Raw genomic sequence first — 26,155 nt, forward strand, 5'->3', positions numbered from 1 at the left:
GAAAGAGTTGGTCCACTAAAGAGAGAAGATGCAAAGAAGTAACAGACAACAGAGAGAAAGCAGAGCTGCTTAACTCATTCTTTTCATCAGTCTTCACGCAAAAAGAAACTATAGCCCAACCTATCAAAAACATAACTGTAAAAGACAGACTAGAAATAAAAGTTTAAATAAGCAAAAAAAAAAAAAAGTAAAAGAACACCTGTCTGATCTTGATGAATACAAATCACGGGGACCTGACGGATTACATCCCAGATTTCTAAAGGAGCTGGCAGATGTCATCTCAGAACCACTGTACTACATCTTCCAAAAATCCTGGAGCACCGGGGAACTACCAGAGGACTGGAAAAGAGCTGATGTGGTTCCCATCTTCAAAAAGGAAATAACCAGACCCAGGAAACTACAGACCAATCAGCCTAACATCAATACTCTGGAAGATACTGGAAAAGATAATAAAAAAACAGATCTGCCAACATCTAGAAACGAGTAAAGTAATAACCAGCAGTCAGTATGGGTTTGTTAAAAACAAATCATGCCAAACCAATCTTATTTCATTCTTCAACATAGTGACTAAATTAGTAGACCAGCAAAATATTGTGAGCATGATATACTTAGACTTCAGCAAGGCATTCAACAAAGTAGACCACAACCTCCTTCGTAAGCTAGAAAAAAAGTGGGATAGATAGCCTCACCACCAGGTGGATTCGCAACTGGCTGACAAACTGTACTCAACAAGTAATCCTTAATGGGTCTATGTCTACATAGAGAGAAGGATACCACAAGGTTCCATCTTAGACCCAGTACTCTTCAATATTTTCATAAATGACTTAGATGAGGGAATAGAAGGGGAACTTACCAAATTTGCAGATGATACTAAGCTGGTAGGAATAGCTAACACCCTAGAACAGAGTTGGTCAACCTTTTTGGCACCAAGTGATGAAAAAGGAAGTGTGTGTATGCATGTGCATGCACATGTGCTTGAAAGAGGAAGAGCAGTCACCTGGTGTGCATGCGTGGACCGGGAAGATGATCTTCCAGTTTCTGGCACGCGCATGCACACCAGCCACTTGGTCTTTCAGTTCCTGGCACACATGTGCACGGGAAAACCAGCTGGCCGGTGCGCATGCATACACTGGAAATTAGAAGAGCAGCTGCCTGGGGTGCACATGCGCACTGGGTGGCTGCTCTTCCGGTTTTTTGCACTCCTGCAAACGTGAAGACCAGCAAGATAGCGTGCCAGAACCAGAAGAGCAAAGGGTGACGTGTTGCATGCCCAGAGAGTTGGCTCTGTGTGCCACTTCTGGCACATGTGCCATAGGTTCACCAACACGGCTCTAGAAGATAGGCTCAAGATCCAGATGAAACTTAATAGACTTGAACACTGGGCCCTGTCTAACAAAATGAAATTCAACGTAGAGAAAAGTAAAGTCTTATACCTAGGCAAGAAAAACCAAAGTACACATACGCGTGAAACCAGGCTTAACAGCAGTAACTGTGAAAGGGATCTTGGAGTCTTAGTGGACAACCAGCTAAATATGAGCAGCAGTATGTAGCGGCAGCCAAAAAAGCCAATGCAATCCTAAACTGCATTAACAGATGTATACAATCAAGATCAAGTGAAGTATTAATACCACTCTATAAAGCCTTAGTAAGACCACACCTAGAATACTGCATCTATTGTTGGTCACCACACTATAAAAAAGATGGTGAGACTCTAGAAAAAGTGCAGAGAAGAGCAATCAGGATGATTAGGGGACTGGAGATTAAAACATATGAAGAACAGTTATAGGAACTGCGCACGGCTAGTCTAGTGAAGAAAAGGACCAGGGGAGACATGATAGCAATATTTGAGGGGCTGCTACAGAGAGGAGGGGGTTGAGCTATTTTATCAGGGAAACCTGAAGGCCAGACAAGGAATAATGGATGGAAACTGATCAAGGAGAGATTCAACCTAGAAATAAGGTGAAATTCTCTGACAGTGAGTGAGAAGGAAGGGAAAGTTTCCCTTCCACCTTCGATTGAGGTGCGGATCGCCAGCCCTTCCCAGAAGCATATCTCTTGATAAGAAATAAAACCCGATAACATGTTCTAATGAAAACAAATTTTAATATGAAAATAAAATAAAACAAAAACTTATTATCTAAATTAATTACATCTCTGCAGAGCTATGTTCCTGCCTCGTGGCAGGCAAACAGAAGATCAGAAGTCTCTGGAATGTGTGTGAGCAGGCGCAGTAAATCACTTGCTGATAAGACCTGTGACATGCGCAGTAAATCTTCAGCACAGCTATCAAACAATTAACACAGTGACACCCCTTCTTTTGCTAGTTGGGCTGATGTCATCAAATAATCAAATAAGGCACATCTTCTTTCGCAGATACTCGTGTTGAGCTGCTGGAAGTGGTTTGTTGAGCATGTCAGCAATTTGATCATGTGTAGAAACATACTGCAATTTAACAAAACCTTGCTTAACTAATTGCTTTGTGTTTTGATAACGAATGTCAATGTCACCTAGAACCTGTAAAATGTGACTTAGAAATATAAACCACCGATTCATTATCTTCCATCACAGTGATTGGTCGAATCGGATGTGTCCAGATATCTGTGATCAAAGCATCAAACCATGTTAGAGAATTACATGCATCTGAAACACAAGCATATTCAGCTTCAGTAGATGAACATGAAACAAAACTCTGTTTTCTCACTTGCCAGTAAACAGGACATCCATTCAGGAACATCATGTAACCTGAAGTACTTTTGCGTGATTTCTTATCACTTGCCCAATCAGAATCTGCATAACAACATAATTCTGTATAATCAGTGTGTGTTCTAGCAATAACTTCATGTGTTTAGTGTGTTTCAAGTATTTCAATAACTTCTTAACGCATGTCCAATGAAATTGTGTTGCCTTACCTACGTGTCGTGATAAAAGATTAACACTAAGTGCAATATTGGGTCTGGTCTACAGCCGTTTCTGCATAGATTGCTAATAATGTAAAAAAATAAATAATTACATGCATTTCCCTGCTTTCCCTTTAATTAATAGGAAATTGAGTTAACTGGAATTGTTTTAATCTGGAATTATCAACATTTCAAAGAATAACACACACGTTTATGTATTGCAGTGCGGGAAGTCATAGAACAATGAAATATTTTGAGAAATATTTAAAAAGGCATAATATTGCATTTTCCTAAAGGAGAAGCATGTTTTTGGAAAGTAGCCCCACCTTTCTTAATAGGCCCAGCAAGACTGAGCCAGCCTATCTACAAGACAAAAGACCTCCAACTGCAGGGTGATGGGATTAACCCATCTAGTAGCAGAGCTCACATGGCACAATCACCTGGGGACGTTGCATCACCCAGTAAACTTCAACCAAACCTGGGACAACCTACAAAGTTAGCTATGACCCTTACAACAGCCATTAGAACGAAGTTCAAGTGCAAAGCCCAAGAGAATGTATATATATACCCCTCCTTCTCAACCCTGTGTGGTCAGCTGCACCACGATCATGTGCTTGGCGGTCCTTTTCACCATTAATCTTTTTCCAATCAGCCTCCATGTTTCCAGTGTCTTTATTCCAGCTTAGAACTGAACCAGATGGATATTTCTTCCAACAGCAGTTATTTTCTATGTGAAAAGAGTTCAAGACTTTCTGCTACAAACAATGGTGTGGAAAATATTTTCCAAGGGCTTCCTCCAAGAAATGTATGTTGGTAGCGATTATGCTCTAAGATGATGTTTGCTTTTATCATAGTATGTTTCATAGTATGGGTTAGTCATTAACCATGGCTTTCCACTGCAGAATGAGCTAATTTGAAACAAAACACATTCATATAAATTAAGAGCCTCGTCATTGGGTTACCTTTTGAAGCAACCTTTGAATTACAACTTGGGCTTATGAAACAGTTTTTAAAACAGTCATAATCAAAGATTATTGATGCTGTGGTCGTACATTGGCAATGGAAGTTATAGCTATCAACAAACAAGAATAGTAACTATTTCATTGGTTGTGATTGGCTTAGTTTTGACTTAGAATCTTGTGTAAACCTAGTCATTGTAGCTCATGTAGTGGTTTGACGTCATAGTGAGATCGGACATGAGGAACAGGGCTCTGTGAATTTGCATCAAATCCTTCTTGTTGGAGAGTCCTCCAAGGGGCTAAAGTCATCTTGTAGGGGTGATGAAGAAAGAAGGGGCACCCTGCATGTCGTGGAGAGCAGTAGCTCTCCAGCTGGCCCCAGGGATTCCCTCCCATCCAACAACAAAAGGAGAGGCAGCCATTATGGCTGCCATGAAGCTGGGGCAGCAGAAGAAACAAAGAATGTGCTGGAGTGGTGTAGATGAACAGTGATTGGAACTCGGTGAGGTGATTGGTTTTTTTTTTAACCTAGAACCTAAACTCAAAGAAAATAAACCCAGCAAAAGAGACTCTTGGAAATGCATGTCAAAGCAGTGAATAATTACGGAGAGAAAAATTATAGACCCAAAAGAAAAGGAACTAAAGGGAGAGCGCAAAATCTTTAAAATATAAAAAGCTTGGATTTTTAAACTTTATTGGCAATATTGTGGTAAGGCATTTTAAAATGCTGGAATTATTTGTCTGGATATTGACTATTTGCAAAAAACTGAAACAAATATCTGTCAGATTTTGTGCAACGTTTAAATTTAAGCTGAAGCTTAAATTCCATTCTACTGGTGAATGGAATATATACTAAACTCCTGCAACCTTGGGAAGTACTGATAAGACAAAGGGGGGGAGACTTGGAGGACTGCTGTGCTATCTACTGTTCTATATCTGTCTACTTCAAAATTATTGGAGGTTTAACTCTGAAATTATCTAAAGAAAGCGACTTTAAATGCCAGGATCTATGACTGAACTTACAGAATGGACTTAAGGAAACGTTTGGAAACCTTCCTGGATTACCTAAATGGAACAAATTGACTATGGGAAATAACTATAATTATTGCATTCACTTGAGGAGCAATGCTAGGATTGAGCAAACAGTTTCTAAGGTGACTTTTTGTGGTCATAGACAATTGAGACTTTGGGGTGGTGACAGATTACTGACAGGCTATTGAGCAAAATTTGGACCTATCAAAATAAGACAAGATGTTGCATCAGGGGGAGATTAGTAGATTTAAAAAAGAAATGGTGTTGATGCTCCAAAGTACTTATGATATGTTGATAAAGAACCACAGGGAGATAAAAGACTTAATGTATGACATTGTGGGGAAATCAGAAAATGTTCAACAAGGGATAATGAATAAAGAGCATAAAACACAGGAAATAGAGGAGAAAATAGAATGTCCAGAGAAAAAGACAGAACAGATAAAACAATGAATAAAACAAGAAGAGAAGAAGGAAAAGACAATAAAGACTTATGAAGCAAATAACGGACAATATACTGTATATTAAGAGATCAAAAAAATGGGATTGGATAAAAAGAAAGATATTTTTGAAGAGAAGATAGGGGCTTGGGCAGATCCTCCACAGGTATGGCAGCAAAAGATAGTAGAGATGGAAGAAATATTTGGGTTAAATAGGAAAGATGTAGACAAAGACCCAAGGGAGGAGTTTGGGAGGCAAGTCAAAAAACGAATATGAATTGAAATACTAAAGCGGGCAAGAGATGATGGTTAGAAAGGGAATGCTGTTTAATTTAAAATTGAACATCTCTTCACTGAGAGCTAGAATAGAGGTAGAAATAAGATCAAAGGGGAATATTATTTTTATATACATATACATACACATACACATACACATATGTATGTATGCATGCATGTATGTATGTATGTATGTATGTATGTATGTATATAAACATGATTAAAAGATGGATTTAATGTTAATGTGATATATGAAACTAGGACTTTAAAATCCTTTTGGTTTGAACTTAACCAAAAGAAAAGGTAATTGAACCTGAAAGTTGCCATAGTAATATAAAATGAGGAGATGGAGATGATGCTTTCATATGTGCAAAGCTATGAAATAATTAATAGCCACAAAATTAATTAATGGTAAAGATTATTTAATCCATTTTTAGTTGAACTGACAGTTATGAATGCATCATCGACGCAAATTGTTATTTCATCGTACCAATCTTGTTCTCATCTTGTCCTCTCCAGTTAAGACTTACTTCTCTTCCCATCCATGTCAGCATGGGTTTTTCGAGTGAGGATGCCATGCTTGTAGGTAACAGCATTCTGGGCCTGGGGAGCATCCAGGAAAGGGTTACTGCCATCAACTATCCTTGTGATTTTCTTTGCACTGGCACCAAATTTATCATCCACCAATTCTGATAATGACTTCCTGAGTTCATCTTCATCACTTTGATGCAAGAAAAAAAGAATTTAAAAAATTAACCAAAGCATAGAAATTTTGGGGGGAAATGCCACACAGTATTTAGAAAAACAAAAAAGTCATCAGTAAGTAATAGCAACATCAGATGTTGCTATCATTATTACTTTTACTTTACTTTTATTTAGATTTCTAGACCGCCCCCTCTCCCGAAAGGGACTCGGGGCGGTATACAGTCAAATTAAAAAACAAATACATAGGAATAAATATAAATACACAAATCCTTAAATTAAATGAGGAGGTTAAAAGACTGTATCTTAAAGTAAAGCAATTAAAACCATATTAAAAATAATCCCTGAAAAATACCCCCAAAAGTTAAAATTAACCCAACTAAAAATATCTGGCAGGAGGTGAGGTAAAACTATGGATGGGCCAAGCTGGCTAGTCGAAACAGGTGAGTCTTTAGTTTTTGACGAAAGGAGCGGAAGTCGATGGTAGTTCTAATGTCGGGGAGGAGGTCATTCCAGAGGGTTGGGCCCATCATAGAGAAGGCTCTACTCCTAGGCGCCGCCCGTTGGCATTGCTTGGTGGACGGCACCAGGAGGAGTCCCTCCCTGTGAGAGCGGATTGGTCGCAGGGATGTATGCGGTAGGATGCGATCCCGCAAGTAGCTAGGTCCTGTGCCATGGAGCGCTTTAAAGATGGTAATCAACACCTTGAAATGCACCCAAAAAACCACAGGCAGCCAGTGCAGCTCGCGCAGGAGAGGTGTTACGTGGGAGTACCTAGTACTCCCCATGATGGCCCGCGCGGCCGCATTCTGAACTAGCTGTAGTCTTCGGGCGCGTCCCAAGGGGAGCCCCATGTAGAGGGCATTGCAGTAGTCCAGACGAGACGTCACCAGCGCATGAGTGACCGTGCGTAGGGCATCCCGGTCCAGTAAGGGGCGCAATTGGCGCACCAGGCGAACCTGGTGGAACGCCCCCCTTGCCACGGCTGCCACATGGTCATCCATCGACAGCCGGGCATCTAGGAGGACGCCCAAATTGCGCGCCCATTCCACAGGGGGCAATTGCTCGCCCCCTATGGCCAGTGATGGTGTCAACTGGCTGAACCGAGGTGCCGGTAGCCACAGCCACTCAGTCTTGGAGGGGTTGAGCTTGAGTCTGTTGTCCCCCATCCAGACCCCGACGGCTTCCAAACACCGGGACATCATTTCGACAGCCTCGTTGGGGTGGTTTGGGGTGGAAATGTACAGCTGAGTATCATCAGCGTACAGATGATACTCCACCCCAAAACCGCGGATGATCTCCCCCAGCGGCTTAATTATTGTATTATTAATATTGATATTAACATAGAAGTATTATTTTTATTTTTATTTTTTATTTTTATTAGTTTGTAATATAAAATACCAAAGCAAATAATAGGAAAAGTAGGGTAGGGAAAAGTAAGAGAAAAGTGTGGAGAAGAAGGGAAAAAGAAAGAAAAGGCATTGACTTCCCACTCCCTTGATGCAGTAGAACAATGGTTCTCAACCTTCCCAATGCCGCGACCCTTTAATACAATTCCTCATGTTGTGGTGACCCCCAACCATAGAGGAGCAGTGTCTCGGTTCCTAAGACCATCGAAAATATGAGTTTTCCGATGGTCTTAGGCGACCCCTGTGAAAAGGTCATTCCACCCCCAAAGGGGTAGCGACCCACAGGTTGAGAACTGCTGCAGTAGAATAACACGTAACATCGAACCTCAAGTTCTTACTTTTCCATAATTGTTAGGGCAGCCTCCATCAGTAACCAAGAAAGAAACCACTCAACTCCATTTTTCAGAATTAAGAGTACTTTTACTGGTTATGAGTAGAAAGCAGCTAGCAAAGCAAGATCTGAGGCAAAAGCGCGCGTAATCATAGATATCAATATGTGACCCAACTCCCTCGCCCTAGTAACTCCAAACCCCAGTCCAATCCGCACACCCCACAGGTCTCATGTGGGCTGCAGCTTCAAAACCCATCATCAGGTTGGTATGCCGGACGGTTGGCCTTGGCGGCAATTCCACTATTTGCAGCATGCGCAGTAGATGGTGAGAAAATCACTCCCTTCTTCATTCACTCCTGTGCTTAAACTTCCCCTCCCAAATACCATATTATCTCCCCCCCCCCTCCCCGTCTCAATGGCAGCCGAAAGCAAGCAGCAAAGCAGAGGCTGACAATAATGGTATAAACTAGCCCAGTGATGGCTAACCTTTTTGCCATTGCATGCCAAAAGCGGGGGGAATGTGGGGGAGGGGTGTTATGCGCGCACATTCCCACCCCCATAATTGTATGCATCCAACCCCGCACATGCACGCGATCCCCCTCCCCCCACTTTTGGTGTGCGATGGCATGGTGGAGCCATTTTCACCCTCCCCAGGCTCCAGAGACATTCTAGGGTGAAAACGGCCTCCCCTGCCCCCCTTGAGGCCCTCCGGAAGGTAGAAACAGCCCATTTTCTGACTTCCAGTTTGCACGTTGGGCCATTTTTCGCCCTCCAGGGGCTTTAGGGAAGCCTCTTGAAGCCTCTGGAGGGCGAAAAATGGCCCAGCGAGCAAACCAGAAATTCAGGAATGGACTTCTGGGTTGCCCGTTGGGCCATTGTTCTCCCTCCGGAGGGCAAAAAACATCCCAACACGCAAACCGGAAATCCACTCCTGAACTTCTGGTTTGCTCATTGGGCATTTTTTTGCCCTTGACAGGCTTCAGGAGGCTTCCCTGAAGCCTCCAGGGGATAAAAAACAGCCAAAAATCAAGGCTGAAATCAGCTGGCCCATGCACACATGTGCACTGGAGCTGACAGGGCAATACCTCACATGCCCTCAGAAATGGCTCCGTTTGCCACCTGTGTCATGCATGCCATAGGTTCGCCACCATGGAACGAGCCATTTCTATAACAACAAATCTATCTAATCAGTAAAACCTAAAATCAAAGTTTCATTTCTTTCCCACCTCAAGCCAGAAGCAGTTTCCAAGTAGAAACAAAAGTACTTGTGTTTTTTTTTTCTTTTATCAAAGCAGTCAGTTTAGCTATCTCTGCTAACTCCATCAGCTTTTGCAGCCATTCATCCATTTTGGGGATTAAAGCGTCCTTCCATTTTTGTGCATAAAGTAATCTTGTTGACATAAACATATATAACGTCAAAGTTCCAATTCCCCCCCACCCCAAGTCTTTTAATATAGAAATATTCCAGACTGCAGAATCAGAAAGTGGCCCATATGAAAATGAAGGGAATGGAGGTGATAATCTCAATTTGTCTAAATCCTGAAGTTCTAAAACAGAGGAAAGTATAGCTGGACAACAAAATCAATTTTCTTTTCCAAATGGGGAAGAGTGTTATCTTTGGAGATAGCTTCTGCCACATCTATCAGTAATTTTTCAAGATGAAACCTCATATATACTGTGCAAATGGATGAAGATGGGAAAAGTTCTTTAGATTCAGTCAAATCTTTAACCAGATTGGAACATGTCAGGTTATTTTTATGGCTCTCCAAATTAAACAGGGTTTCCTTCAAAGTGACCTGATTTGAATATGGACCATCCTGAATCATCATAATTTCTTCAATTTTAGACCTTTCTGCCACTGTAGTTAAAGCAAATCACTGCAGTTATTAAGTGAATCATGTGATCATTAAGCAAATCCAGTTTCCCTTATTAACTTTGTTTTTCAGAAGCCAGCTGGGAAAGTTGCAAATAGTGATCACACGTTCCTGGGAGACTGCAACTATTGTAAATAAGTGCTGGTTGCCAAGTGAAGTGCCCAAATTCTGATCACATGATCATGAGGATGCTGCAAAGGTCATACATGCAAGGACCGGTTGTAAACAACCTTTTTCAGTGATACTGTAACTTTGAATGGGTACTAAATGAAGTTATAAATCAAGGACAACCTCCACAGTACAGCACTCCAAGAAAGGTGAGGAGGGGACGGATAGAACTGCCAGGGCTCCATGTCCGTGAGTGGCTCTAGAGGAGGAGCAGTGCAGCTTAATAGCGCTCCCAACTAGGGCAAGAGAGGAAGAACTGATGCATATGAAAGATACAGAGAGTTTTTTTACTAAGCCACAGTACTTCACCCATGAGAGGGATTAAATAGAAAGGAAGAGGCGGCAGAGTAATCAGTATACAGTGCTCCCACCAATTTCCCTCACTCAATATAGCAGTCAGCATAAAGTACATGGAACAAATGGTCCAGCAAAGGGCATAGATGAAGCGAATGGAGGCAGGTAGAGAAGGTAGTGGGACAGAAAGGCAGATGCTGATTCTGTGGAAGGCAGAGGGCTTCATTATCATCAGTTCCTCCAAAGGATGCACATCTAATCCTGTGGAGATTAGTATGTGGAACATGACTTGGAGCTGGTGACATCAGGACAAAAGAGTAATCCAGGTGTCCACTACTAAGCTGATGCTTATGTTTCTGTGAAATGTTACTAGAAGGTTGGTAGAAAATCACTCCTATGACTTTTTGGAGCATATCTCAACTTGGGGACAATTTTTTGATTACGTCTGCATGATGTCAACGCCTAAGGCGTTTCCATGACTACTATCACCTTGAGAAGGGGAGGGAAATTCCATGCATACTTTTGGCCAGAGTAAAAGTCTCATATTTCTGTACTGGGATGTGAATGCGCATGTCCAGAATCCTGCCATAACGTCCTGTTGGAGAATGTGATTGATGACCTCAGTCAGAGGGGAGGGGCCACAGGGGTAAAGGTCAGACGCCATTAAGTGTGATTTAGTTTCAGCTACATAGAAGTCCGTGCCAAGATGTTAGTCCTAATAAACGAATGGTTTTACTTTGAATTTCGTCCCGGGGCTCTTAAATTAATTAGGGCAACTCTTGGAACCTTCACCCATAGTTTATCTAGCAGGCAATATTGTTAAACCGGCTTCCCTTTCTGATTTGCTTTATTCTACTGTGTCCACTGCTTGCCCGTGCCCACATGGTAGCAGCTGCCTTCCTGACTGTTTGTGCCCTGTCAATCATTTTTTGCTTAATTGTCCCTGTGTCCAATGATTGCTTATGCTCAGTCTATCTTCAACACCTGCTTGCCTGCTGGCTGCCTCTCTGCACCATCCCCAGTGCCAGACTGCCTCTTCTTCATTCCCTGTCCACTGAGCAGACTGAAGTAACAGTATGGTCTGACAGAACACATATCTTAACTTCACTTGGCAAAAAAGCTATTCAGCAGCTGGGCTTTGGTTTCCCCAGTAGAGCAGAAGAGAACAAGAAAAATTCCCTTGAAAGTTGCTGCTGAGATTGTCTCTATTTCTCTGGAGAACTGGAGTGGGATGAATTCTGTGAGGAATGACTGATCTTCAACATCTCTGCTTCTTTCTATAATTTACTTGAGGCTTCTCAGCAATAGCCACCAATTAAAGCAATATCATTGCACTCACAAAGAATTAGAGAGCTCTGAGGGTGCTGCAGAAACCTCAGCAAGTAGTTACTACAGTTGAAAGACATAAAGAAAAATGGGACTGCCATTCCTGCAATGCATATAATACAATTCAACACAATAAGCTTGCCAGCTTGGGGGGCATTGGGGTATCCCAGAGTGTGCATAGATGTGTTTTAGGTAACATATCTATACTCCAATGCAACATAAATAATTTCTCTTGGAGAAGTCTTTTTTATCTCTTGGAGTGAGTCTTTTTATGCAGATTTCCTCTGAAGAATTAGTGGAAAATGGGCTTGGCTGTTTAGAAAAGTGACTTGAATTCTGGTCTAGTTCTGAAACATTACATCTGGCCTTGAAACTTGATTGGGTTGTCACTGCATATTGTATCTCAGGAGACATTTAAATTTAAATTTGCTAGTACTGAATCATATCAACTCTCTTCCTGAAATATTCAACAAAGGGCAAAGTATCTTTGCCTCCCCAAATATTCTGAAATCTTCCACAATGGGAAGAGACCATATTGCTGTAATGCTTGAGCAGGACCTTCTTTCTAGTGATTTTTAATTATGGATATTCACTTCTTAAATTGCACAAAATAGAGCTTTCCAATAAAATAAGTATTTTCCCCCTTTAATCTGAAAGAACAAACAACAGAAACGCAGCAAAATCCCTAATAGCTCTTCAAATTAGTGAGATTTTGACTGCTGTGGACTCTAAAACCCACCCTTGAGTTTGCTCCTTCCAGCTAACTAATTACATTATTCAAGAAAGTTTAACATAGAGATACCAAACATGCTATAGATGTACTCTCTAGTTTGTTATCTCTCAATACCTCACATCCATTGTGGTTTTTCTGCCCTGTTGCCCAAGTCTTTTTTAAACATTTGCTGGCAAATATAAAATGAGCCTTCACCCTAAAGCATATTCCCCCTTCTGAATTTGGATTATTACACAACCATGTGAAATAGTATAAAATCATACTATTAAGCACAGTAACACCTGGACTATAGCAAAACCTTGTGGGGAAAAATGATATAAATTCCCATACCCCATATATAGTTTATGTTGAACAAACGTAATGTCTTTGGGTTGATTTAAAGCCAAGATATGAAAATAAGGAAAACAAGAAAACTTCATCAAAAACTTGAATTGCCATAATGTTGTCTTCCTAAAACCAACTGCTTGCTTCTTTGCCCCAATTACAATTTCTGTACTAATAAACTTTACATCCAGTTTTAGAACCAAGAGAAAATAAGCTTGAAAGAGGAACAAAAATCCTTCTACCCGCTTGGACCTTTTCCTCATATCAGTACATCTCTGCAAAACAGGCTGTGCTTTAAAACACACATCTGTCTCTAGCACAGATGTTGGACAACAAGCAGACTCTTTGGAAAGAAATTAAGGAGAGGAGGGACGAAAATCAAGAGACACCCCCCCCCCCCCAAATAATGTGGTGCGGTAGGGAAGGAATCTTAAGTATCAGTGTAAAAATCCCTTTTTCCAGTGATAACAGTTCTAGGATAAATCAGGTCAATAATAATGTCTGTCCATGTATCTCTCCTGTTCAGCTTTTCCTCATTATCTGACTATTCCAGAATATAAATAAAGATGGAGGAGGACAATTCTTGTGATTGAGAGAACTTTGTGTCTATTTTTAAGGCCAGAAAGATCACAGCTTGATTTTCCAATTTAGCCTACAGCCTTAGGATTTCCTTGATGATTCCCAGGTACAACCCTCCTTATTTTTTCTTAGGTCAGCCAATGTTGGCTTTAATTTGTTATGTCTTGGAATAGATTAATTAAACAATTTCAACTATTGACCATACACCTCAGTTACACAGTTGGTTACAAATGCAAAACAATTGCAAACAGCAAATGAAATGATGCTTACAGTAAGTAATACAGTTGCAGTCATTATATTGAACATAATACTACATTTAAAGTATTTTAAAAAGCAATTGGACTACTCCATTTATATTTTTCTGTTGTATTCTTTGAATTTTTGGAATTATAGATTTTAACAAGTCTGTTTAAATAATGCTTTGCTATCTCTTTCTGTTTATATAATATTAAGCAAAACTGTTCTAAAATGAACTCTCAAAACAGTATATATTTACTATTGAGAACAATGATTTTTACAAACTCCTAAAATTGTTTATCATTCATGTCAAGATGTGCATACTGTTTATATCTGGAACAAAATCCATATATCAATATCTTTGTAGGGGTTACAGCCATCAGACAATAATCTACCATATATATTTAAAACAATTACTTACATTGCCCATTCTAGTTTTTCATTTTTTATGGAGTTATACAGTGTCTGAAACAAGAACATAATATTATCATAATATTTCCGAATATCTATTAATTATTATTACATTTTCTGATATGGGAAAATATTTTACAGTTATCCTACTGTATGGTATTACAGATAAAATTTGCACTTGCCCAGCATTCTGTGTACAAAAACTAGACATTTTGCTTCAGCACTATGAAGGCATAGGACAGTATCTTTCATTTTCCAGGGACAATAAGCCAGATCAGTTTAGTTTAGAACAAGATGTACAGTAGACATTTGTTCTTGAACACCCCTAAACTGCATTCTTTGTTTAATGGCCAGCCCTATATTGAAAAATAGATTTGAAGAGCTTGTTTATTTATTTTGTAACCATTATCCAGAGTATACAAGCAATGAATAATCAAGACATAATAAATGCTTTGGTTTTCTGCTAGCATTTTTAGAACTAACTTACTGTTTTATCTTCATAGCTCTGGTTTTAAGAAGATTGTAACTGAAATAAAATTCTTCAATAATAATGGTCTAATTTAAGTGAGATATTTTTGTGAAGAACCAATTCTATAAGATAGCTAGCTGTTTGATATAAATCTATATTAATAATGTTAACAGTGGCACAGACTACGTGACCATTCTGCATTACTTCTTGGATTTTACTTCTTGTAAAACCTGTTGTTTTTTTACTGTGAAAAGGATAAAGGAGTAAACATCTGTTTGGAAAAACCTGTATAGCAATAGCAGTTAGACTTCTATAGCAATAGCACTTAGACTTATAGACCGCTTCACAGTACTTTACAGCCCTCTCTGAGTGGTTTCCAGTGGTTTTCCCCAACAATCTGGGTCCTCATTTTACTGATCTTGGAAGGATAGAAGGCTGAGTCAACCTTGAGCCAGTGAGAATCAAACTGCTGGCAGCTGGCAGTCAGCAGAATTAGTACTGCAGAACTGCATCCTAACCACTGTGCCACCATGGCTCTTATACCACTCCATTACATTTTACAGCCCTCCCTGAGCAGTTTACAGAGTCAGCATATTGCCCCCAACAATCTGGATTCTCATTTTAGTGACCTTGGAAAAATGGAAGGCTGAATCAACCCTGATCCAGTAAGACTGAACTCCTGGCTATGGGCCATTACATGACAAAGTGCAGATAGAAATTAATATGTAATTGGAGGACATAGATATTTGGCAATTGCATCATATTCTGATACTTTATGTTATCTCTATTTTCCTTTCCAAGTTTGTACTACTTCAGAAGGTAATAGAAGATGCATCAGTTTGAATGGGATCAGTTTCCTACTTACACAAAATAAGTGCTTTAAATAAAAACTTTGTAGCACCCTTAAATCTTTTCAGGTAGCTTTCAAGAGACATAAGGCTTTAACATGAAAGAAGTCTGGATTTAGTACTTTCTATATTTGCAAGGTAAAGTAGTATAACACTTTTTCTGATGATTTGCATTGAGCTTCATCAATCTGATGGCCTCTAGATGTCTTGACCTATAATTTCCATAATCTCCAAGCATCATGTCCATTAATTATGTAAACAGAATGATATGGATTATAGTCCAAGACAAAGGATGACAAAGACTGATATAGACAATATCTTAAGAATGAAAATGAGAATTTGCAGGCGCAGCATGTAAGCAGTGGTAGCTCATCATCCACTACTGTATATGTAGTGTGAATAGGGTCTTGGCTTCAGGCACCTGGCCTTTTATCAACCATAATGACTCATTATAGCATTATAGCATAGTATTACCTTTAACAGATCCTTTGCGAAATCTTTCCCATCATTTAGTCCATCCAGATTTGCTGTAAACTGTTGGCAGGACATCTTTTTCCCAATATTCTATAATGCAGAAGTGCAAATCACTGGACATCTTTTTTCAAAAAACCATAATGTTTTAAATACTATATGAAATATATGAATATTCAGATAAATGAAGCAAATATTTCCTATATAGCAATATTTATCTAGAGATCAGGTCCAAAGTGCAGCAGAATGAAAAAGAAAGAAAAATAATAGAATCATTTTATAAGCAGCCATCTTTTTGCATGTGAACATGAAGTGAACTAAAAGATTCTTGTCTGGATTCCATTTCTGAAAACTTCCCAGAGAAATGAGAAAAAGGATTCCTTACTGTCATCTCACTGGCCTCTTTCATTAAAATCAGTTTGCAAAGCCCTTTTCATCTAGTACTGCAACATGTGACTCCAAAATGCTTAACTGATAAACTATCAAAACCAGAAGCTTACCTGGAGGTAGAGGAGGGGCAATGGTCCAAGCCATTTCAAACAGTTGTAGTCCCTGTTCACATATTGCTGAGATGTTCCTATATCTAGTATATTTCCTTACACTAGATATGTTAAATATTTTACATTAGGACTTTAAAAATATTCAGATCAGGGAATAACTTCAAACATACTTCCCAAATTAATTTAACAAATAGAAAATTACCTGATACAGATTTCTAATGATTTTGATGATTAAAAGATTTGTATGTATGCACAGAAACTGCATTTTTCATTGATACAGAAATCTGAATTGTATTGATCTGACATAGTGATTCAGTTGAGATATATAAATTGGATCAATTTTCTAAATAATTCAAACAACTGACTGATTTTCTGAATTTTCATACAACCATAATTCATAGATTAGTGCAGAGTATAGGTATATCACTGGCATGGCATGTAAGGATACATCCCACACATGTAATCAGAAGCTGAGGGTGTTGCTGGGTGTGATACCGGAACAATCATGGGATCCCTAACTTAGGAGGCAGTTGTGGCTTGTTAAATCTGAACAAATGCCAGAGGCAGCCTCCAATAAACACTATGGAACATGCTGAAATGGGGTGCTATGGGCAAAACTACTAGACCTCACTTAATGATGGTAATTAGGATCAGAATTCCCATCACTCAAACAAGGTGGTTATAAAGTGTGATGACACACGATCTCCATCCCTTAATGATGGCAATCCCAGCAGTCCTGGTTACTATCAATAAGCCAGGATTGCAGGCTGTTAAGTGAGGGCTTCATGTGGCTGGGATTTGCCACTTCTTGCTGCCTCCCAACAAAGTCAATGGCAGATTACTAGGAGGTGGCAAGCAGGTGACTGCTGTGTAGTGCAGCCAGGTGGGAGGGGGCTACGGTGCAAGTACAGATCAGGGGGATAGGTGGCATGGTGCAGCGTGACTGTGAGCAAGTGGGAAGGGGTGTTGCGGTATGAATGTGGCTGGGCAGGCAAAAGATATGTGCTTTGGCTTGGCATGAGCAGAGCCAGGGAGGGGACCATGTGCTATGGAGTACAAGTTCCTATGGGGAGGGATGCTGCAGATACATGCTATGGAATTTCAGATCCCAGGATCTTGTACTCGGTAGCAAGGCTCCACAAGAGAAAAAGGGGCAGCAATTTATAGGAGTGACACAAAACCTTCCCTACTGGCTTTGACTTGGCTTGGAAAGCCAGCAAGGAAGGTTGCAAATGGCTATCATGTGACTGAGAGACTATAACCATTATGAATGCAAAATGATTGCAAAGTGCCCAAATCATGATTATGTGGCCATTGGGGTGCTGTAACCGCTGTTCAGCACTGTTGTAAATGGGTTGGTCTGAATGATTAACCCAAGGACTACATATATTACAGTTTGTGGTGCTTATTCCTTAAGAACCGTGCTGAATAAGTATCTTATGCTGAAATAACTAATGGGGAAAATACAGACTGGAAACAAAGAATGTAGCCCAGAATAAGACTTTTTTATGGTCATGAGAATATCCCAGGATTTCAGGTATTTATTATTTATTTATTTATTTATTTATTTATTTATTATTTATTTATTTATTTATTTTATTCAATTTATAAGTCGCTCCCTCTCCACGAAGGGACTCAGGGCGGCGTACAATTAAATATATAAACATATGGTATGGAGGAGGTATATACATAAAACATTTTTACAATTTCATAAATAAATAGCCATAAAGTTAAAACAGTACAATAAAATTAACAATTAAAATACCCAAAATTTACCATTTAAAATTGCCAGGGGGGATTCGAGAATATTGCACTTTGTTCCTTCTTTTTTTCATATTGTTTTATCCACTTGTTATTTACACAGCTATAGCAAAATGTATTTTATCATGCAGATAATAAGGAAAACGTTCAATTGTTTCTTCTCATTGCCTGCCTGCCTTCTAGGTTTCTGAAGAAATTTACAGATCTGTAAACTCCCAAATTGTTTCACCAGATGGCAGCACTGTCCTACCTTTGTCTGTGATTGGAAGTGATGCAGTGTGAGTTCATAACTGACTGTCAGACCACCAGAGAATCTGTGGCCTGTAAAGTAGACTGGGAAATTGAAAAACGTACAGGACAGCAATAACGACACACCACTGCTGTGCTGCTGCAATGAAACGGCATGGATTTGCAGGAGGTAAATTTGACCAGTGGGTGTCTCCACCTTTTTTATTTAAGCTCCATATATAAGGTGATCTCAGCCAGGAATTAACAGTTCCGTGCACAGAACACTCCATTCATGGAATGTCTGTTTTCAGACAATCGATGCATGGAGTGAAATTTGCAAGCTTTGCTTCATCAGAATCCAGAACAGGGCAGGTACTTTGGACAGAATCTGAAAAGCCTGATAGGAAGTTGTGGCATTAGAAGCAATATTTGTAAAATTACCTTAACTTGGAGTTCACTGGTGTGTGTGTGAGTGTCCTTTCTCAACTTTTTAAAAGAATTTAGGTGCGCACACAAGCACTTTTGCTTTAAGCAGCACATTGCTTTTGCACTTCCATATTGCAGCTTCTTGTGACCAAATAGTGGTGCATTGCCAGATGTGGTCAACATTGGAAGAAGCTGTAAGAAGAAAAGAATGCCTGCACTGTTTCAGACAAACAGGTGAGTATGCACAGGATTCTTTTTTAAACTTAACAAAAAGACCCACCACTTGGTTACCTCCAAGGTAAGATACTTCCCCTCTTTAGGGCTCTTACAGAAATATATTTATATCCTGTGAAATAGAAGGAAATACTAATGGAAATTTTACAGGTATGTGGTGAAGGATTGAGTCCTTCACCACATACCTGTAAAGCAGCATATGAAGAGATATGCTTTCATTTTTATAGCCTCAGTGTCAAGACCAATTCACACTTTCACTTACATTTCTTCTTCACTCTCAGCTTGATAATAACAGGGAGGGGGGTGGTTGGAATGCAAGGGGGAGAGAATAGTATTCAAGTATCCATCAGCATCATGGGACATTGCTGGCATCCCAAGGAAACACTGAGCAGATGCCCCGGCATTGCAGACTCATAGAAGATGCATAACAAAATGAACATGTGTGATTGGTGGACACTTTGGATTACAAGCCCCGAGCCAGTTGAAGCCAAGAAAACTACCCGCAAAACCAAAAGAGAAAACGTGGGCAGCTCAAAAGGTCATGGAGTGAGGGGGTGAGGGGGAAGATGACCCAATGGTAAGTGGCCCCATTATCTGCATAGTGACCCAGGTAGAGATTTGGTGCCCTCCTCGGGAGTAAGGGCCCCTGAGAGGGAATCGGACACCCCATCACCCTACAGACTGTGCTATTAAAATCTTGCCTAGAGTGAAATTGCCCAAGCCGAAGATATACTCCATGATGCCAAGGGAGCTAGAAGAACTTCAGGGGTTTATAGACAGCAACTTAGCCAGCGGATTTATCCAGCCATTGAAATCAAGGATGGCTGCCCCTGTGCTTTGTGTGGACCACCATGGGTTGAATTGTATCTGCAAAAATATGGAAAATATGTATTTTCTCTCCCCCATGAGGGACATGCTGGGCTACCTACCCAAAGGGAAAATTTTCACTAAACTGATCTTAAGATAAATATACTACCGAGTGGAAGACTGTGTTTAACTGCCCTTTGGGTTGCTACCATTTTTGGGTGATGCCTTTTGGGTTAAAAGAGGCACCAGTGATACTCATGCAATTGATAAACAAAGTCCTGCACAAATGCCTGTATAAAGGGGTGCTGGGGTACTTAAATGACATTCTAATTTATACTGAAACCACGGAAGAGCACGTAAGGATAGTGAGGGCAGCACTTGAGAAGCTAAGAAAAGTTGTATGCCAAGCTATACATGTGTGACTTTCACAAGACCAGCCTAGACTATCTGGGTAGTACATTTCTAAGGATGGGATGGAAATGCATTCGAGGGATGGACAGACCACAAGAACCTGGAGGCATTGAAGACCCCAAGGAAGCTATCCCCTAAGCAGGTTTGGTGTGCTTGGTATTTTAAATGCTTCAATTTCACCCTTCAGTATTTACTGGAGGGGGGGGTATCTTAGCATGCCCTCTCAGGTGCCCCAGTACAGGAGTATCTGAGAGGAAGTAGTTATACCATTCAGGCAGCTTGCAGCACCAGTGCTCGTGTGGCAGCAGAGAACAGTCTCCCCACAGCCGGCTGGGGACTTGGCAATGCAACTGCTGAAAGATGACTTTGGGGGCAGATGAATGGTTCCAGAGACATAAAGATGACCTGATGACAGGGAGAGCCAGTGGTGAAATCTAATTTTTTTTGCCACCGGTTCTGTGGGCGTGACTTGGTGGGGGGGTCATGTGACTGGGTGGCCGTGGCCAACTGTTTTTCACTTTTTAAAGGATTTTTTTCCTGCCAGTTCGGGTGAATAGGCAGGAAAAAAATGCTTTTAAAAGTGGGGGGAAAAGGTTCCAACCATTGAGCAGCTCACAGCTGAGCAGTGTGATCCTCGGAAGCTTTTTTCTTTTTTTACTACCGGTTTGCAGAACCAAAGACAATTGTTCCGACCGGTTCAGCCAAACTGGGAGAATTTCACCCGATGGGAGGTATGGTTATGCTGTTATGTAAATTATCAGCAAACTAATTGGACTGAACTGCCTTTCGCAGAAGTGGCATATCATAACGCAATGCACAGTACCACAAATACCACTACAATATCTAGTGTTGTGGAAAAGCTACCCGTTAGCAAATGCTGAGTGAGTGGCTGCTCCAGATGTTAGGACAGCTAGGTTAGTTAAGAAGTTTCACAATAAATAACAATGGCTCCAATAGGAATTGCAGTGGTAGGTGCGTGTTCAATAATAATGTATATGTTTACTATCGTTTCAGGTCTACCCTTCTTCTGGGAAGTCGACATGTCAAGACTGTTTCAGACTTTCACCTACACTACTTCACTTGCAGCCTGACAATAACAGGGAGGGGTGTGGTTGGAATGCAAGGGAAGGAGAATGCTATTCAAGCATCCATTAGCACTGTGAGATATTGCTGTCATCCCAAGGACACATCAAGCAGATGCCCCAGTGTTGCAGACTGTTTCCCATAACAAAATGAACATGTGTGATTGGTGGACATTTTGGACTGTGGGTGGCTCGTAGGAAAAAGGGAGAATTAACTACACTTGCTTTTGTGTGGTAAACTCCAGAGCTGGTTTTGCTTCTTCTGTGTCAATGTGGTTTATTTAGTACAATTTATGCTTTTGATAAAAATAATGCCCCAAGAGTTTCTTTTCCTGGATTTGCAACCTGGACAGTTGACACACAGAACTGTAAAAACAATATCAATAATAGTTAACAGAAGAAAACAATGGGGAACTGTAAACAATGTTGTATAAAGTCATTCCCACAATCAATTTCCATTTTTACTCCTGGAACTTTACTCACAAATGTTAGGATAAAGCTTTTATAAAAATATGGAACATGGTAGATTGTTGGCAGGATTTTGAATTCTTCATTTTTAAAATCTGATTTTAACAGAAATGTTACTTATAACAAATTGTGAATTTGTTAAGAAATATGATGAAATTTACAGCATTGGCAACATCTTCAATGGCAACACTGATGTTAAAATTCAAGTAGGCAGTCCAAAGGTTTTTGAAAACTATGTTCACAAGGAACATCTTCTGCACTCCAAAACAAGAGAGATTGGGGCTTGATCTTTAAAAAAAAAATATTTTTAGGTATTTAAGAAATCCTATGGTGTCCCTACTCAGTTATCTCCAGAAAAATAACCCTTTCTTCATAGGGTTCAGTTTCTAGTTCTAAGGTACTCTTTGTCACCCTATTCTGAAATGTTCTCCAAATCCTCTGTAAAGTGTGGTGCCCAGCGCTTGAGCAGGATTGGAAGAATAAAGTTGCCTAATAAGCATGTGCCACTTTTGATCTAGGTGGTTGCCCAATAAAAATACATTCAATAAAACAAAGAAGTAAAGTTAACCATTAAGTTTAGATTAGCTCTGGTTCATATGAAGTTTGCAGTCAGTAATAAGGTCTCCATCATATGGTGTGTATGTGAGTGTGTGTGTGTGTGTGTGTCTGCCTACGATTCAATGGTGACTTCTCGCAACTGCAGTTTTCTTGGCAAGATTTTGGAAGTGGCTTGCCATTGCTTCCTTCTTAAGACTGAGAAGTCACTGGCCCAATGGAATAGATGGGATTAGAATTCAGTTTCCCAGTTTCTAGCATGGTACCTTAACCATTACACCAAACTAGCTATCTAAGGTCTGCAAGACAGACATCCCAATTACTTTTTGGATATGGATTTAATTTTTTTTTAACTTTTGGGATGTATGTTTTTTAATGTTGTACGCCGCCCTGAGTCCTTTTGGAGAAGGGCGGCATATAAATCCAAACAAACAAACAAACAAACAAACAAACTTCAGGTGACAAGTCTAATTGGCATCAATTTGTTTCAAATCCTCACAGTACTGAGTCAACAACTTTCAAAGTTGTTTGTCTTCCTGCAAGGCTCAGCTTCATCTTACTCTACAGTGCTATTTTTCTTTCTGAAAATTCAAGAATCTCTTCCATAAAGATTTGAAAACTTTTTCTAGGTTCTGTTATTACTCCTATTTCCTGAGCTTGCTTCTTCCTTAGAGAGACCTGTCTATTATATTGTAATAAATCTTTACTCTTTCTTATTTGAAATATGACCATTCACAGCTGCAATGATCCTCTTCTTCAGAATTTGCTGGAGTTTCCACTTGCTGCAAGATACTGCATACTCTATTGTATTGAAGCAGGAACCCATTGTAGATCACAACTGCAGAATCACATCATTTTCTCTTTTGCTTTAGGTGTACTTGTTTTAGATTTCCCCAATATACAAACCTTGATTTTAGTGACCTTATTAGGTGTGTGCATCCAATTTCCACTCAAGTTTCAGTACCCCAAGATATGCACATTATAATCCATGTCATATGAGATGCAATATTTCATTCTCCTTTCTGTTGTAGAAGTATATATAGCACAAACCATTCAACTTTAACCTCAAAATAATATCTACACTTTCATGCCCTGTAGTAAAAAAAAACAAAAATCACTTACTTCTACCCTGAAATCTATGAAACCCAAAGGAGAGTTGTAAAGACCTACAGGGTTGTTTCTAAAGGCCTAGAACATGATGTGACTCCATTAGTAGATTTTATTTCTGTATTATTAATTATCATGAGTCTTCTTATAACAGTCCTCACTTCCCCATTTCCCTACACTGGCTATTTCTATTTAATTTATATATTTAAGCTCCTGTAAGCAGCTCAAAGTCAGATATGAGTGGGTGGCCATAGCAATCAAAATTATATATATATAATTATATATATGCTTAAAGAGCCTTATACTTTCAGATCAGTTCTGGGCTGAGGGACTCATCCAAGCAGACAGTCAACAAGTACATTCACTGGATAGAGATGCTTCCTAGGGAATGTATGCCTGATGCATCTCTTCAACCTCTGAAGTTTCCTTTGAATTCCATTTCTTAAATTAATCGGTGAGGAAGAAATTCAATCACTGCACATACTGGGGACTGGACAACTGCAGAATACAGATCAAGGTGATTCTGCTGAAATTGCTTTGCTCTGTGATAAAGGACGCACCATCTGTATAGCTTCATTTGCATGAGACTGGTAAATTAAATGTACAAAATCTCAAAGAAAAAACATAACAAAAGCTGAATCAAATGCAAAACAACATTTAGGGTTGGGGGAGCTAGCCAGAAAGCAGCCAATATTATTTTTTTCACTACTATCTGCTGACACTGGATTAATAACACGCGAGATATTTATAATATAGGGGATTGTTATACATTTATAGTGTGTTTACATATTCTAATCAGAACTTTGGAAAATGACATTAAGTTGTATAAGGAAGGCACTGAAAATATTTTGTACATTAAAAATGTAAATATCAACATAACCCTATGTGAGGAATTTCAAAGATGTTTGATAAAAGGATGTATTTTGATTTAGAAGAAAATGATGTTACTCAGGCATTTGAGTCGTACGTTTCAATCAGGCTTTAACCTAACAAGCAAGCAATTAGATTAGAAAAACTATAAACTATGCGTATTATTTCAGCTCTCTAAAAAGTAAATTTTAATTTTCCTCCCTTTAGCTAGCTGGCTAGCCAGCTTGTAGGTTTGGTGTATTTGTTTATATGGTTGTTGACTCCAGAAGACTATGCAGAACAACCCCCCCCCAAAAAAAAAAAACCAATGAAAGAACAATGGCAGAATAGTAGCATCTAAGAACAAACCTAACTCAGACCACAAAAACATACAGAATCACATCAATGGGTTCACCCCATTCCTGGGAAAACATCCAGATCTTCAAACTCTAATAAAAGGTCTTCTATATATTTCTAATAAATATAGTTAGCTATTTTTTTTTATCAGACTTGGTATATAAATCTACCTTTGATCGCATTATGATGTTATGCCACGTTGTACTCTGTAATCTTTTGATACTTTTTAAAAGCTTTTCCTAATATGTAAGATATTTGTATGTTAGCAAAAAGACAGGACTCAGAATACAGGTAGTCCTCCACCTATGACCACAATTAAGCCCAAAATGTAAGTTGCTAAGTGAGAAATTTGTTAAGTGAGTTTTGCCCCATTTTATGACTTTTCTTGCCACATTTGTTAAGTGAATCACTGCATATTTAATTAGTAACACTGTTGTTAAGTGAATCTGGTTTCCCCATTGACTTTGCTTATCAGAAGATTGCAAAAGATGACCACATGATTCTGGGACACTGCAACCATCATAAATTTAAGACAGTGGTCAAGCATCCAAATGTAAATCATATGATTATGGGGATGCTGCAACTGTCATAAATGTGAAAAATGGACATGAGTCACTTTTCAGTGCCACTTGAAGGTCGAACAGTGACTAAGCAAACTGTTGTAAGTTGAGGACTATCTGTATTTTAAAGATAAAACATTCTAAGAGATTTCCTGGGAATCTTGTAGAATACATGAAAGAAAAAGGAAAAAAAGTCTTAACTGGGCCTGGTAACTGTTAAAGTTAATAGCTCAGCTAAAACATTCCCAAAAGGAATTTTTAATTGAAGAGGAATCATTTGTATACTATTTTTAATGAAAACATATGAATTGAGCCATCTAATGAATCACCAATTCTCCCAAAAAGATTGAACTGCATTGCAGCAGTTTGAGACACACACACACACTCTCTAAAGCTTTTGGTTAATAAAAAAATGACCTGCACATCAACATCTATGTTAAATAGCATTAGGACAATATATTAATTACTATGAATTTACTATGATAAAGATAACCACATTTAATTAATGAACCATAAATTACAGGTAGCCTCTTGACTTACAACAGTTTGTTTAGTGACTGTTCAAAGTTACAAAAGAAAGTTGAGATCCAGAACAACAGAATGTTCTCATGTACACCAGATAAGACAACAAGACACCATGGGGGGAAAAAACCTAGGAGGTGTGAAAAAAGTTTGGCTCTGGCCAAACTTGGATAGAAAGCAGAAAAATGTATACAAATAATAAATGTGTCTATCTGGATACATTTCAGTCTGTTTTCAGTCTTTGGTAAGGCATTGGAAACAACACTGATTATACTTTCCAGTAATTTTAGACTGGCAAAGAAAGGAGGGAAATGCCTTCATGGGTTTCCTTGATTTCCCATTGTCTTTCAATATCATTGAACATTATACCGTTTGGGGCCACCCCTTCAAAGTTAGTTCTTCCTAATGCAGAAATAGCAAACTATGGCTACTTTATGACTTGAAGTCCACAAGTCATAAAAGGGCCACAATTCCTTACCCCTGTCCTACAGGGACAGTTGCAGGAGAGCAG

The 26,155-nt window shown here is 39.4% G+C and overlaps 1 protein-coding gene across 3 annotated transcripts in view; it reads right to left on the reverse strand.

Moving 5' to 3' along the window:
• Positions 1–26,155, reverse strand: part of PSD2 (pleckstrin and Sec7 domain containing 2) — a 124,533-nt gene that overhangs the window by 23,674 nt on the left and 74,704 nt on the right. For 2 of the 3 annotated variants that reach the window (XM_081951823.1, XM_081951824.1), the window contains exons 8-10: positions 15,781–15,871; positions 14,000–14,043; positions 6,132–6,322 (exon numbers count right to left, since the gene is read on the reverse strand). In XM_081951823.1, coding sequence (XP_081807949.1) covers positions 6,132–6,322; positions 14,000–14,043; positions 15,781–15,871 — 326 coding nt within the window. The remainder of the gene's footprint in view (positions 1–6,131; positions 6,323–13,999; positions 14,044–15,780; positions 15,872–26,155) is intronic. The other variant, XM_081951822.1, reaches the window with a different exon arrangement.

Source organism: Natrix helvetica (assembly GCF_964273705.1).
Source record: "Natrix helvetica genome assembly, chromosome: 4".
NCBI lineage: Eukaryota > Metazoa > Chordata > Lepidosauria > Squamata > Natricidae > Natrix > Natrix helvetica.